At 47.3% G+C, this 13,050-nt stretch overlaps 1 protein-coding gene across 2 annotated transcripts in view; it reads left to right on the forward strand.

Annotated features, from left to right (window-relative positions):
* Positions 1-7,228, forward strand: part of Csrp1 (cysteine and glycine rich protein 1) — a 35,732-nt gene extending 28,504 nt beyond the window's left edge. For both annotated transcript variants that reach the window (XM_051147476.1, XM_051147475.1), the window contains exons 4-6: positions 85-214; positions 6,341-6,434; positions 6,847-7,228. In XM_051147476.1, the coding sequence (XP_051003433.1) occupies positions 85-214; positions 6,341-6,434; positions 6,847-6,923 (301 nt within the window). In that variant the 3' untranslated portion in view covers positions 6,924-7,228. The remainder of the gene's footprint in view (positions 1-84; positions 215-6,340; positions 6,435-6,846) is intronic.
* Positions 7,229-13,050: the final 5,822 nt, after the last annotated feature.

Below are 13,050 nucleotides of genomic sequence, written 5' to 3' on the forward strand. Positions count from 1 at the left end.
TTTGGTGGGTGGCCCTGTCCCTGGCAAGAGGGTTCTACCTCCACAGTGTTAGTCATCTCACCACACGTTCTTCTCTGCATGCAGAGCCCCAGGACACAGGCCCACCACCAACCCCAATGCGTCCAAGTTTGCCCAAAAGATTGGCGGCTCTGAGCGCTGTCCCCGATGTAGCCAGGCAGTCTATGCTGCGGAGAAGGTGATTGGTGCCGGGAAGGTAAGGCGCTCCTGGGCACGAGGGAGGGAGGGAGGTGCGCCTCTGAACCGTGGCTTACAGAGCTTTGCAAAACTGATGAGTCTAGTTCTGCTCAGGGTAGCAGTGTGAGCCCTGGACTTTGTTTCCAGAGATCAGTGACCTGTCCCTGACTCCAGGGAGCTCACCTAACACACAAACTGTACCATCCCCAGTGTGACAGATGGTCTCTAGTCACTTTGTAAGGTGTCCCTAAGATGCATACATAGGGTTCTAAGATTTAGTACTCTAGAGTTGAGGACTACATGCTAAAGATATAAGGTAGGTGTTGAAGAGCCCACCCCCTAAGATTTTATGGGCGGGTTCTCTCTCTCTCTCTCTCTCTCTCTCTCTCTCAACAGAGTTTCTCTGTATAGCTCTGGCTGTCCTGGAACTTGCTTTATAGAGCCGTCTGGCCTCAAACTCACAAAGATTCACCTGCCTCTGCCTCCCAAGTGCTGGGATTGATTGAAGGTGCGTGTCACCAACGCTCTAACATGGCTGAGTTTTCTAAGAGGGTGTCTCTTTCTGGGAAGAAGACTCACAGCTTTAATGAGACTTTAGGAATTTTGGTTCCAGAAATATTTACAAACCATCTCAAAATACACATTTTGCTTCATGGAATAAGTCCTGCCAGAAACCCACCCATATTAATTCTGAGGACAGAGATTTTCATGGTTAAGGCTTTGTCAGCCTGCTAGAAGTTTCCACACTGTTTTTGTTTGTTTGTTTGTTTGTTAAAGATTTATGTATTTATTATATATAGAGTGCTCTGCCTGCATGTACACCTGCCTGCCAGAGAGGGCACCAGATTTCATTATAGATGGTTGTGAGCCACCATATGGTTGCTGGGAATTGAACTCAGGACCTTTGGAAGAACAGCCAGTGCTCTTAACCTCTGAGCCATTTCTCTAGCCCTTCACACTGTTTTAAATCACCATGCCTACCCTTTCCCCATGCTAATCCAGTAATAGCCTCTGACCCTCGGTCTGCTGTACCTGATGAGAATCACATTAGCCAACCAACTATCCAAATACCCTACTGACTGTTTCCCTTGGTGGTCAGGCCTTGGTGGGAAGGAGCAAGACAGCCCTGGGGGTTTGCAGTCTTAAACTAATAGTCAGCAGATCACACAACATGTCCCCTCAAGCAGTGTGGCTTCCGTATCCTCACCTGAACCAGTGATTTGGCCATGGTCACACAGCAAGCCAATGGACCCATGGTGCCGATAGCCCATGGCCAGCTCTTTTTGGTGTGCACCATGGCTTTGAAGGCCCTTTGATCTTGAAGAATGGGGTTCAGGAGTAATAGAATGGGAACTAGCGCTTGGACCAAATCTGGACCATACTAACCTCTTCATTGCTGCTGAGATTGTCCACATCATGCAAACTAGAAAAGCAAGAACCAGCTGGGATGAATAATCTGCCCATATCTTTTAGCTAGGGAGGGAGCCAGGAGCCCAGCCAGGTTTGCCTGATTCTTAAGCTTGGGCTCTTTTTCTTTTGGGGGGGGGTTCAAAACAGGGTCTCTCTGTGTAGCCTTGGCTGCCCTGGACTCACTTTGTAGACCAGGCTGGGCTCGAACTCACGGTGATCTGCCTGCCTCTGCCTCCTGAGTTCTGGGATTAAAGGCATTCGCCACCACGCCTGGATAAGCCCAGACTCTTATTACTGTTGACTTATCTGTGGGTCACTTAACCCCCCTATGAAAACATTTCTATACTTGCAAAGGCAGGAAAAGGTTGTTAAGTATCACAACTTCAATGATGAACTGCCTGGACCCTAGTTAACCTGCTTGAATCTTGGTTTTGCCATTTACTCATGTGTACTGGGACCAGTTCAGCCTTCCCAAGCATCAGTTATGCATAATGTGGGCCAAGGGAGTGGAGCCATTAGGAAGTGAAACCAGGATGGCCCCTGATATGCAAAATATTTTAAAGATTACATGACATGGGGGATGGAGAGATGGCTCAGAGGTTAAGAGCACTGTCTGTGCTTCCAAAGGTCCTGAGTTCAATTCTCAGCAACCACATGGTGGCTCACAACCATCTATAATGAGATATGGTGCCCTCTTCTGGGGGAAGGCACACATACAGGCAAAATACTGTACACATAATAAACATTTAAAAATTACATGAGGATGGGAAGGAGGAATGGGAAGATACAAGGGATGGAATAACAATTCAGATGTAATATGAATAAATTAATAAAATATATTTTAAAAATTGCATGAGGTAATGTATGTATACTAGGCAATGTTTTGCTTTAAATGTTATGAAAACAGGAGTCAGTCATGACCACAGGTGCCTATAAAACCAGACTGAACCCGCAAAAGGAGGAAAAAAGAAGAGACATTAATATTAAAAGCTGTCTTTTCTTTTTGCCCATGATCTTAGGAAATAATCAAAGAGATACCCAGGAATCCCTATTTCTGTGGCATAGGTTAAAGATTGCACTGAGGATCAGTGGTGATGGCGCACGCTTTTAATCCCAGCAGCACACGGGAGGCAGAGGCAGGTGGATCACTGTGAGTTCCAGGACAGCCTGTTCTATAAAATAAGTCCAGGACAGCCAAGGCTACACAGAGAAACCCTATCTTGGAATCAAAACAAAACAAAAAACAGAACAAGCAAGCAAAAAAGAAGCATCAAGGAACACAGAGTGCCTTTCGGTGTTGAGTTAACAAGAAAAGACAGGAGCTTATTTCGGGGATGGCTGGCAAATATGAGATGGTACTCTGGGTGGCTCGTGTGCAACTCGGCCTTATCTCAGTCCAGAGTACTGGGGTAGCTAGCGGCTTTTGCATGGAGCACTGAAGGAGAATTAAGACGATTTGCCCACCCCATATCAGTCCCCTGCTGCTGTCTCTTGGGCACATGAGAAACTGATGGGTGAGGACCAGTGGCCAGGAAGGACCTAGCTGCTTTACTTACTCTCCAGCCTGGGCACTGGAGGTTATACCGAGGAAATCATTGCCCTTATGTGGCATCGTTCTGTTGTCTCAGCTGAATGCTGCCAGCCTCTTATGTATACACACACTTCAGCATGTTTAGCTGTTGCTCATGGAAACTGGTTGCTGAGTTGTATTGGTGATGTTGTGTAGGGGTGTGTGTGTGTGTGTGTGTGTGTGTGTGTGTGTGTGTGTACGCCATATACAAACTTGAGTCCTGCTTCTCTTGGGAAGCACTTTGTGCCGTGCTGCCTTAGGGCACCTCTTGGGATCAGCAAGGACCTTCTGTGGCTTCCTATTGAGTTCAGTGTGCTGTAGACAGAACCATTCTCCTTTCAAAAATCCTACAGATTTGACTCAGGGCTTCCTCCGTGCCTGGCCCCATGCAAGCACCTGACCCTGGTGAAGTCATTTAATTCTGGCAGCTTGCCTCGCAAAGGAGTAAGGCCACGGCACTCTCCTGAGAGCTGAAATGTGGCACCAAGTTCTAGGACCTCAGAAGCTGGGCTAGTCCAGGAAAATCACAATGACAAATGCCTGTCCCGTGGTTGTGCGCCAGCCATTTTCATATCAGATCCTCACATTCACTCCGCGAGATAAACAGAGAGGTCTCCTGGGGAGGAGGACATTAAGGGCAGCTATTCAAGTAGCTATTGTGGCCGTGCCAAGACAAATCCAGAACTATACCAGTTTCACAGGCAAAACGGTGTGGCGAAGGCTTGCCTGGCAGCTTGTGAGGGTTGCAGGTACCCAGCTGGCTTGTAACCCCTAGTATGGTACTATTGTTTTTTAAAATTATCAGTATTACATATATTATCTGTAGGCCCAGCTAGCAATCAATTAAGATACAGACACTTGGTATATTTTAAAATAGCCTTAGCTAACCTGGTGCAGGGCAGATATTAATTTTCTAAATTACCTCCCATAGTGGGGCAGGCATGGGATCTCTGTCTCAATCCCATGGGATCTCTGTCTCAATCCTATGCCATCTGTTTCTAATAACTTCTACCAAGTTACCTCTCATTTATAATCCCAAATATTTATTAATGTTCTTCATCTGGCCCTGATTCTCCATCCACGCCAGCCATGTGTTTTGTTTTGTTTTTTAATCTAACCTATGGCAGCCTTCTCTTTTCTGCAGGTCTCTCTCCTTCTCCCTCCTGGCAGTCTTTTCTTCTTCCTTTTCTCAGGATTCCTATCTCTCCTAGCCCCACCTATCTCCTGCCCTGCCCAGGTGGGATGGCTTTTTATTAAGCAAAAGGTTGGTCAGCCAGCAAGCAGTAATTAGCATCAAAATACATCAGACCATCCCCCAACATCTCTCCTTTTTTGTCTAAATAAAAAAGGCAATTTTAGCTGGGCGGTGGTGGCGCACGCCACTCCCAGCACTCGGGAGGCAGAGGCAGACGGATCGCTGTGAGTTCGAGGCCAGCCTGGTCTACAAAGTGAGTCCAGGACAGTCAAGGCTACACAGAAAGACCCTGTCTCGAAAAAAAAAAAAAAAAAAAAGGCCATTTTAAAAATATACAGTAAGTACAATTGTGAAAAATTATAAAAACCAATAGGTAAGACTTACACATATAATTTTTAATCAAAATGTATTTGGCAACCTTGTAGAAAATATTATCTATTTTATCTTGGTAAATCTAAAGTTTTGAACCTAAATCAACATCTATTAAAGCTCAAGTCTATCAACCTGAAGGTATTTATCTAGACTTAAAAGTATCTTTTTAACTTTTAAAACAACTAAGCTTAATTTTAAAATTAACTATTTGGTCTTTAACCCCATCTGAGAGTTGAGAAAGAATACATTTAACTATTTGAGTAAAAGTGAAGTGTAGGTTAGCAGTTTTTAAAATGAAAAAATGACACAGTTTTTTGTCTAAACAGATACATTTAAAATTTTATAACATTGGAGCATCATCTTCAGCCTTCTGGCCCAGTATATTTGATAGATATATTTGTGAAATAGGAACCATTGAGGATTTGTTTACTTTGTTTTGGCAGAATTTGGCTGTTAACTGTCTGTATTTAATAACCTTGTCCATTTTTAGGTAGAGTTTTGTTTGTGGGAGAAACAAGGACATTTTTGTCCAGTGGCTGTTTTGTCACACTTAACGCCATTTTTATAAGGAGGTTCTTTAATGTTTATCATCTTTTTTGAGGTAGGCAGAGTGTTGTCAGGAATTAACTTGTTTTATTGTCAAAGAATTTTTAAAACAATAAAAACATTTTAATGTCACTTTTTGTAGGTTTTTGAAGACTTTATCTAACTTTTTTACCACAAATATCTATAGAATCATCTGTTAAACCTAGCGTGTATATTTTTATACTTGACATGACCATGAATTGATCAATAGTTGACTTGTATTACTTAACTCTCTTAAATAATTTACAATAACACGGCCGGGCGTGGTGGCGCACGCCTTTAATCCCAGCACTCGGGAGGCAGAGGCAGGCGGATCGCTGTGAGTTCGAGGCCAGCCTGGTCTACAAAGTGAGTCGAGGATGGCCAAGGCTACACAGAGAAACCCTGTCTCGAAAAACCAAAAAAAAAATTTACAATAACATTATCAGACTATTGGAAATAAACTATGTGTTAGCTGAGATGTACATGTACAATACTTCATATTAGAGTAGAAATATAATGTGTGAAGATAATGTTAAATTCGAATTTCATTTTAATGTATTAAAATTAAACTTATTTTGTATCAATATACAAATTTTTATATCAATTAATCAAAATTAACCCTATTTGTGAGTAACAATTAAGGCCTTAAATTGAGGAGTAGATTCAATAATCTACCTTTTGTCCTATTACCCCTATATAGCCCCACCTATCTCCTTCCCTGTCCAGGTGGGATGGCGTTTTATTAAGCAAAAGGTGGGTCAGACAGCAAGCAGTAATGAGCATCAAAATACATCAGACCATCCCCCAACAATGGTACAGCTAGAGCTACTAAGCAGGGAGCCATGTGAACACTTCATGGTGGCACACCACTAGTGTGTACTTGGTCCCTGCCTGCTCCCTCTGCATCTGGGCCACATTTTCCTGGCACCTTCCCTACCGTACCCGACTTACCCTATGGCAAGCTACTGGTGGGCCAGAGTGGAGTACCTTAGTCACTGGCAGTGATGTTAACCATTTCCTTTCTTACTTAGTCCTGGCATAAGTCCTGCTTCCGATGTGCCAAATGTGGCAAAGGCCTTGAGTCGACCACCCTGGCGGACAAGGATGGTGAGATCTACTGCAAAGGTGCGTAGCTCTGCTTCTCCTTGAATATCAGAAGGCTGGAGGAGGCGGGGGACCAGCTGACTGTGCAGCCGCTAAATGAACCAGTTCCTTGCCTTCCGATCCAAGAGGCAGACAGAGTGTTCCCTTACGGCACAGATGGGAGGGCCTGGCCAGAGTCGGATGGAACACAGGGCAGGGATAAGGGTGGAGCCTAGGATCCTAATACCTGTACAGTGCTTTTCAGCAAATGATTTATCCTCTCGTTGCAATGAAGAGGAAATGGGTCCTCCGCACTGTTGGGGCTAGCAGTGCAATGGAAATGGGGAGGTGGCCATTGGTGAGCTCTCCTTCTCCAGACACCACACACAAGGAGTAGTGGGAGGAGTTGCTATGGAGACAGGAATACATCCTTACCCTTCTCATCTCTCTGCAGGATGCTATGCTAAAAACTTTGGGCCCAAAGGTTTTGGCTTTGGACAAGGAGCTGGCGCCTTGGTCCACTCAGAGTGAGGCCGCTGCTGCCTGCATACCCTGCCTGTTCCTGAGCTTTTCACCATCAGTCCATTCCCAGAAGCCTTGGACACCTCCAAGATCCTCCCCCTCACTCAGCCCTGCTGCTGCCTGTCACTAATGATTAGGACTTGGGCATCTGGCTTCGTCTGGTTCAGGGGTCTGCCTGAGCTCCTACCCCACTAAGGGCTTCTTCCTGCCTGCCATTTGATACCACCACCTTTAGGAGACATCTGTCTAGCCACCCCTCTCAAGAGACCAGGTCCCTGTCCCCACACTTCAGCCCTACAGACCTCTGTTTCTAGGCTGAAAGTCCACCCTCTACTGACCAGGACACCCGAGCCTGCGTCTTTGGAGCTCAGAGGAGCAACACAGCAGATCTGCAGGAGAGAGGCAGGACCAGAATTGGGCTAGGGAAGGCTGCGGCATATTGGATCCCAGAGAGTCTCCTCCGGGTCAGAAGCTGAGCTTCTTGGTACCCTTCAGAATAAACCCAAGGCATCTCAGTCCAGGGGTGGGTCCCCACGGGAGGCAGAGAGGGACAGACAAGGTGGCGGGCCATGGGGCTCTTTCTCTGGCCTCTTGCCTTTGAATATGGAACTAGTAGTATCTTCCCACTTCGGAATGGAGAACAATCCAGGTTAGAGGACCCCAAAGTTTAGAGGTTGCCTGACCTCCTTAGGCATTTAAGTTCCCTGTCTGATGGGCAAGAGGAGACGGTGAACAAGCATTTGCATTTATCAGTGGTCCACATCTTGGAGTGGTCAGTTCTGGTTCTAACTTGAGGTCTGGTGGCTGGGGTGCACAGCTTCTCTGTCCCAGCATAGTCCAGGGTAGTGCTACGTTCTAGCCACTCCTGGTTGTTCCTTTAATGCAAAAGAAAGCAGAGGAGGCCTGTCTTCAGGCAACACCCTTTCCTTCTGCCTCCCGTCCTCACTCTCCTCCAACCCAGGCCCTGCTTCTTTCACCCCACCTTTTTCTAGGGACCTTCACTAGCTACCTTTCCAGGCCCCAAGGTCACAGGAGCAGAGGGAGGGAAGGGAAGGGGCTGGGCTTTGATGCTCCCAGGGACTTGAAAGGACAATGCTGTCCACAACTGTTCAATGCAAAGGCTGTAGGCATGGGCTGTTGAAGCTGTTTTCTCATCTGGTCAATAAAGCAGTTTAGAACCAAACTCTGGTTTCCTCGTCTTCGGTCTATGGGGCCCTGCCACACCTTGGAACCAGGACCGGATTGGACCAAAATAATCTCAGCAAGGCCTGGTGAAAAGAAATGAAAGTAGAATCACTTCTGAGTTTTCTAAGGTCTCCTTATTTTGTAGAATCAGTTCTAAGGGAACCAAAGGACCAAATGCCACTGCCTTGCCCTGTTTGCACTCCATCCCGCCCCAGGACGTGGGGATTTTGTGGACTTGGCTATTGAGAGGTTCAGTGAGGTCCCAAAGTGCTCAGCACTTCAGCTCGGAAAGCCCCTTGTGAAGAGAGAACCCAGCCAGAGGAACTTCTGCATCAACTCCAGAAATCTCACTTCTGGGAAGTGGGTGGGGTTGGAGCTGAGGGGGTGGGGAGCAGCTAGCAGTCTACTTTTCTGTTATGACCCACAGCCAGGTACACGGAAGACCAGACTTGGGAGGTAGGCTTATCTGGAGGGTTGTATAGGCATACCTGTCATAGCCCAGAGCTGGGCTGTGCCCATGAAAATATGCCCACACAGACTTTTTTTTTTCAAGACAGAGTTTCTCTGTAACAGCTCTGGCTGTTCTGGAACTCACTTTGTTGACTAGGCTGGCCTCAAACTCACAGAGATCTGCCTGCCTCTGCCTCCCAAGTGCTGGGATTAAAGGCATGAGCCACCACTGCCCGGCCACACTGACTTTCAAAACAGTGAGTAGAACTGAAACAATAGTTTTATGCTCAGATTTGTCAGATAGTCAGCCAGCAATGCTCCTCATGGGGCCCACACCAATGGTGCAGAGCATAACAAAGTGTAAGGCAACACCTGCCCAACAGCTGGAAATCAAAGAATGCCTGTCCTAGGTGGCACTGACAGCTCCCAAAAGGGGCTCAAGACCTATAGGAGGTTCTCAGGGAGGTTTGTGCCCAGAATACAGTGGTTAATTCCATAAACAAAATTGGACCCTCCTACCCTGGGCGGGGCTCACAAAGTATCATGATGGGTGACTTTGGGGTTCAAAGATAGAGACAGGCTGCCCTCTGCCGGCTGCGAGGGCGGGTCTCGGCCAGCACAGTTCCATCAGGCAGGCCCTGGTACTCCATCTCGCTGTTCCCCACTGACCTTCCCACAGTCACGCAGTGCAGAAGGGACAGCATGCACACTGTAAAGCCCTGATACCAACGGAAGGCTGTAATGAGTGGACCGTGGAGAACCTCAGGTATCCGCAAGCGCCATGCTTGCTATGTTCCGGTAGACACCAGGTGGCGCTGTGAGGTCAAGGCAAAAAGACAGCCACACCCTATTTTAATTTCTTTTTTGTTATTTTATTTTATTTTTGTTATATCCTCCCTTTTTGCTGCGGGCGTTGAGGACCCTTTGCTTCTGCGCAGGCATCTAATCTTCAAGGATAGCATTTCCCCGGAAAAGCTGCTCAATAGTGACCTGCAGAGCAGGAGAATGACTCAAAAGAGAAAAATAGGCAGAACCCTTTGTATCCATTGAGACCCGGGTGTGGTCCAGGATGCCCTTAGGGTTAAGAAGGAGGCCCAGTTGCGGGAGTTCCCTGGGCCTTTAGGGTAGAATGGGAGAAAGCTGCCTGTTCTGACGGAAGGCATGCCCCTTTGAGGAGAGGTTGGCTTCCAGAGGTAGCCAGTTTGCAGAGATGAGGGGGAAATGTGTCTGGAGGTTGAGGCAGGACGAAAGTGAATTTAAGGCCAATCTTGCTTTAAAAAAAAAAGGCTCGTGTGTGTGTGTGTGTGTGTGTGTGTGTGTGTGTGTGTGTGTGTGTGTGTGTGTGTGATATCTGCTATTGGGTATTTAAGTAATCCTCAAATCAAGAGTAATGCTTTTCTTTTTTCTCTCTTTCTTTTCTTTCTTTCTTTTTTTCTCAAGACAGGGCTTCTCTGTGTAGCCTTGGCTGTCCTGGACTCACTTTGTAAACCAGGCTGACCTCGAACTCACAGCGGTCCACTTGCTTCTGCCTCCTGAGTGCTGGGATCAAAGGTGTGGGTCACTGCGCCCAGCTGAGTAATGCTTTTCAAAGAACAGAAACCCAGTGAAGCCAGTCTCCAGATTCTTAGATCCTGGGAAGGGTGGGGGTAGTTTGAGAAACAGAGCAATGGCCTTGGGGAACCAGTCACTGGATGTCTCTGACTCCCTTTTTCCAGTCCCTGGTCCTGCCTCCAAACACTCACTCCTGTCATGAGAACCATTGTGGGGGTGTGGAGGGGTGCTTTTAAAATGGATCCCAGATCCACCCTATAGATTCTGATCAGGTTGGGGTGGGGCCTGAGAATCTGTATTTGAAAAGCGTCTTAAAAAACGATGCTAACACATAGTCAGCCAGGGCTGGAGCAGATAAAAACTACTCCAGCCTAGCCAGCCTTGCAGCAAGGAAGCCCTCTATCCTACAGCTCACGTGCCTGAGGACTATTGGTCACCAGAGCGTGTGGAACTGCCTCCAGTCAGTTGCAATGACTGGAAGGGACTTCTGTGACCTTTCTGTATTTGTTCTCTAGAGCAAATGAGACCAGAGCTCCCACCTGGCAGCCTGCAAAGATTTGAAAACAGCTGAGTCTGACTCAGCTCCTCTTTAACCTCACCCCCACAAGAGGCACTAAAAGCCTTGAGCAGTTCATTTTATTATTTGAGGAAGAAAGAGGAGTTTTCAGGGCCTGAGAGTATAGCTCAGTGATAGAGCACTTACCTAGCATGTGTGAGGCCTTGGATTCAAACCTTAGAACAAGAATGGTGTGTGTGTGTGTGTGTCGGGGAGGGGGGGGCGGCAGACACCGAGGCACTTGAGATACTTGAATGTGTCAAGGCAGAACCATACTAGGAAAGACCTATAGCTAGACTTCCCTAACTTTGCCTCTTTCTTTTGGGTAGTTTGGAAACATAAATTTGCCGTTTGTGGCTTATTCTCGTACTACAGACTATGCAAAGATCAAAGACCCTTCAAGGGCCGCAGGAGACAGGGGTCAAACCGTTTATGAATGACCAAACTAAAGCCAGTCACCAGGGAACAGTTTGGGAATTAGTTCAAGGACGGATGGCAGAGCAGGATCTGCAGGGAACCTGCTGGCCTGGGACTTATCCTATACTGCAGTACTGTCTGTGGAGAAGCTGTCATGTATTGGGAGGGGGAAGGGAATGGGGCTGAGAGCTGTGAGCTGGGACTATAGTAGCAGTGAGTGTTCACGAAACCTGATTTGGATGCTGTCCTATCCGATGCATGCACAGTCACTTGGAGCTGAGTGCGGCTCCCTTTATTATAGAAGAGGAAAGTGAGAGTCTGCGCATTTTTAAGCGACTTACTCAAAGTCACTGGCAAGCGGTGGAGCCAGGATTGGAACCAGCTGTGTGACTTTGGGCCAGCCTCCTCCCCTCTGGGTGTCAGCGCCTCATTTGTGAAATGAAAATGCTGGCCTAAATTAGTGCTGGGGAGGTGCTTCCCAGGCTCTGATGTGCATACACATCTCCCGGGGAATCTTGTAAAACACAGATTCTAGTTCAGTAGTTTTGGGTGGGGCCTGAGACCGGATGTCTCTCACAAGCTCCCAGGGGAAGGTGGTGCTGATGTTGCGGATCCAGAGACCACACCGGAGCAGCCAGGCTCCAGGGGGACCCACCCATCTCTGATGTTCTTTGTTTATGAGCTTAGGAAGACTCGCCCCAAAGGCCTTGAAAATTCAGGAAGTAGATTATCCCAACTGAAGATCTTAGTGGGCACTTTGCACGTCTGGACAAGCCCTTGTGCCTAGTCTGAAGTGTCTGCCCCTGAGCCTTCTACACTGCCACACTGTTGACCTTGGACTGACATCGTTGGAGTGTTCAAGGCTGTAGGCTGGTGTCCAGACCTTGCTGTTGCCTATAATAGGTATAAACATGGAGCTCCCAAGATCCTACCTCCCAGGATCACCCACCAATCCCATAGTCCTTTGGTTCACAGATATCTGCCAATCTTCAGAGAGCATGGTAAGGGTACATATTTCCTCTTCCCTTTAAGTTAGATGTGGCCGTGTACTTGCTCTGGCATTTAAGCCGAGATCAAAATGACTCATATCAGTTCTGTACTAAACTCTTTGTCAGCTTGCTTGTTTGCTTGCTTGAGACAGAGTTTTGTTATGTTGCCCAATCTGGCCTGAAACTCACAATCCTCCTGCCTCAGCCTCCAGGGTAGCTGAGATCACCTGTGCACGTTTCTATACCCAGTTTTGTACAGACTGTTTGTTCTTTCTTTTTGAGGCAAAGCTTTGCTGTGTAGTCAAGGCCATCTATCCTTAAACTCACAGTCTTTCTTGCCTCCGCCTCCCAAGGGTTGGGATTACAGGTTGTTTAAAACTCTTTAGAAAAAGTGGAGCTGGGGAGATAGCTCAGTTAGCAAATCACTTGCTGAGCAAGCAAGAAGACCTGAGTTCGATTCCCGGTAATCACACAAAAGCACAGGCATGGGAGGGTGTCTTTACAGTATCCGCACTGGGGAGGTAGAGATAGGCAAATACCTGGTGTTCACTAGGGAGCTAGCCTAGCCTAACCGGTGAAAGACCCCTGAGGAGCGACACCAGGTTGACTTTTGGCTTCCACATGCATACATATACATGCATGCCTGCACACATGCCTCACACAGCCATGGATATACGCTTGCACATGCACACACACACACACACAACTGTTAAAGAGCCACCATGGGAACGTTTATGTCCCCTTTTCCCTTGCACAGAGGATGGGGACAAGTACAAGATGGAACCTGTCCTCACTGTGTCAGAGTGAGCAGGGCCTTCTTTGCTCTCTGAGCGGGGCCTGTGGTGGGAGCACTGTAGCCTTTGCTTGGGCAAACTGTTGGGTCAGAGAGCGTTCCTCAGTGTAGCAGCATGAGGAGCCCATCCTGGCCTTGTGTTTACCTTGTCAGCTGTCACCTCAGACGGGCCAAGTGTTCAGTCCTAAGAATCAT

Source organism: Acomys russatus, chromosome 6 (assembly GCF_903995435.1).
Source record: "Acomys russatus chromosome 6, mAcoRus1.1, whole genome shotgun sequence".
NCBI lineage: Eukaryota > Metazoa > Chordata > Mammalia > Rodentia > Muridae > Acomys > Acomys russatus.